A 2,546-nucleotide genomic window follows, 5' to 3' on the forward strand; every position below is an offset into this window, starting at 1 on the left:
TGTGTGGGGGGGGGGGGGCAGTTGGCGTGCGTCCAGGGCAGCACGAGACCGCCGCGGTTCGGCGAGTCCATGCATCGGTCCTTGGCCATGGAGCGGCGAGGCCAGCAAAAACCTTGTCATCGCCCAAACACAGGGGCGGCGCTCCCCACTCGCCGCCCCCTCGGCCTATCCCGTTAGTGCCCATTGGGCGTCTTTGCGCGCCAGCGCCGGACCCCTTTGGGCCACTTGCAGTCCAGTTGATTTATGAGGCGCTGGAGGCCGCTCCGCCGCCCACCAGTAGGCCTTGTCGACGAAGGGCTGCACGTCGTTGTCGAGGCGCTTCTTGCTCTCCCTCACGCGGCCGCGGGTCTCGTCCAGGTTGGTGCGCGCCTGGGGGGGCGGCGTTGCATTTTAGGGGCGTTGAGGGGGTCGGCACGGTGCGTGAGCGGTGTCAGCAGCGGCGCGAGGGAGCGAGGGCGGCCGGGCGGTGCCTGCACGGGAGGCAGAAAATGCCGGGGCCGCGGCGCGGCCCTGATCGGGCCCCCCGACCCGGGGCAGCCAAGGGCCCCGCATCGTGCGCGCCGCCACCGCCAATTCCTCCCTTGCGCAGATGGACCGACTTGGATCCTTGGACATGGCCCCAGCTCATGGTATCCGCTTCGCGAGCCAGCAACACCCGCCGCGCGCGGCGACGGGCGGTCCCACGCACTGCCGGCCTCGCCCACGGGGATGGCCGCGCGAGCAGGCGGCCGCCCCCACCCCCACCTGGGTGAAGCCGTCGCGGACGTTCTGGGGGAGGTCCAGCTCACGGGCCTCGTAGATGATGTCAAAGCCGGTGTCCTTGACCTTGCGGTCGTCAAAGAGGTCGATGGGCGTGGCGGCGCGCGCGGCGGACGCCGCCAGCATCGCCGCGGCGCTGGCGAAGCCCGAGAGGACCTGCAATTTTGGCACGGGAGGGGAGGGCATGCCAGTCTGAGGCAAGATGCAGCTGCAGGGGAGGACAGGCGCGGCGGGCGCGCTAATGTCGCTGCAGCGGGGCGCGTCCGTCCGGTCACGGGCGGGAATTTGGCGGCGCTTTCTCACCGCGCGGCGCGACTCAGCCGAGGCGCGGACGACCACCGCGGACCTGCGAGGCACAAGAAGAACGGGTCGCTGGGAGGCGCAGGGCCTAGAAGCGCCGAGACAGACAGGCACATGCCCCAACCAAGATCGCGCCCTGTGCCAAACCGCCACTTTCGAGGTCCGGCTCCACACCTGGAGGGGCGCACTGCGATGCGAGAGCAAGGGTGCGTTTGTCAGGGGTCGGATCTCGCGCTTCGTGTGAGGCAACCTGACACAGCACACATGACCGAGGTCTCACCGGCGCGCTGGGTGGCCGACGCGGACACGCTCCTGCACAGCAACGTGTAAAGAGGGGTATACGTTAGTTTGAGGCCCTCCAACAGCTCCAGCGCGTTCCATACCATGCCCCCCAAGCTCGATACGCACTTGAGGGCCATCTTAGCTGCTTTTGTGGATTTAAGCGGCTGAAGCTGAGAAGAGAGAGGGTGTCGTCGCAGGCGCCAGGGTGAGTAGGACAGTTCTGCCGCGACCGGGGCCTTTACCGACAGATCGGCAGGCGAGGGGGCGCCCCGGGACGGAGGAGAAAGAGGCGCACTGTGTGCGAGACTTTCAAGCAGTCGAAGCATCGAATCACTCGTCACAGGCGTTGAGATGCTGATGCCGCTCGCTCCACGCCGCTTGCCCCCGCCCATCGCACGGGCGTGCCTGGGAGCATCAGCGCAATGACGCCGCCGCTGTTGTGTTCCGCGCGTGCGCGCCACATGCTTAAATGCATTGACGGTCCGGACCAGCGGGATGCGGAGCGTCCTAGGCCGGAGACTGCCAATCAGCAGCATGCAGACGCCTGGATGATTGTGAACAATACTGTTTGAAAAACAACTCCTCCCGGCGCCCTTATCCTGCTGATTGGTGACATTCTGGGGCCTAGGACGCTCTTAAGTGTTGACCACCGCCTCTGTCGTGTCTTGATTCCCCAACCGAGACAGTCTCGCCATCCGCGGGAGCACGCCCTAGTTTGCTGCTTACACGCGACGTGGGACAACAGGGGGGCACGATTGTTGCGAGGTTGTGAGTGTGCAGGTTGCGGACGTTGAGCCGCTCGGCCCGGCATTTCAACACGCTCGCCGATTGTTGCGTTTGACATTGTGGGAGATCGCCAGCAAAGGCGCTTTCCCATCCGCGTGCTGGGAGCAGTTTGTATACAAAATCTCTGTCACTACTGTACATCCGCAACCGTGCGGTGAGACAGCGGTGTTATTGTGACCATAAATATGCACCAACAAAAATCAAAAAGAGGACAAACTTAGGCGAAAAAGCTCGCGCTCCTGCGGCTGCAGATTGAGCAGCCACTGCCGCAGGTCATTACAGACTGCAGCGCGCACCCCTCCACGGCCGACTGTACATCTCCGCCCCCGAGGCCCAGCCAGCACACCACCTCCGCCCCACCCGCGCCTCCGGCCGCGCCGCCGCCGCCGCCCCCGAGCCGCGCCCGCGCCTGTCCCGCC

General features: G+C 65.8%; 1 protein-coding gene across 1 annotated transcript; it reads right to left on the reverse strand.

The window, feature by feature from the left end:
* Window positions 1-165: 165 nt before the first annotated feature.
* On the reverse strand, window positions 166-1,478 carry MNEG_16159 (Oxygen-evolving enhancer protein 3, chloroplastic; the record flags this gene model as incomplete). Its single annotated transcript, XM_014035370.1, has 6 exons — window positions 166-369; window positions 745-915; window positions 1,063-1,105; window positions 1,234-1,246; window positions 1,340-1,371; window positions 1,468-1,478. The coding sequence occupies 6 exons, from the start codon at window positions 1,476-1,478 to the stop codon at window positions 166-168; spliced, it is 474 nt and encodes a 157-aa protein (XP_013890824.1).
* Window positions 1,479-2,546: the final 1,068 nt, after the last annotated feature.

The sequence above is a fragment of the Monoraphidium neglectum genome, assembly GCF_000611645.1.
Source record: "Monoraphidium neglectum strain SAG 48.87 unplaced genomic scaffold scaffold06061, whole genome shotgun sequence".
Lineage (NCBI taxonomy): Eukaryota > Viridiplantae > Chlorophyta > Chlorophyceae > Sphaeropleales > Selenastraceae > Monoraphidium > Monoraphidium neglectum.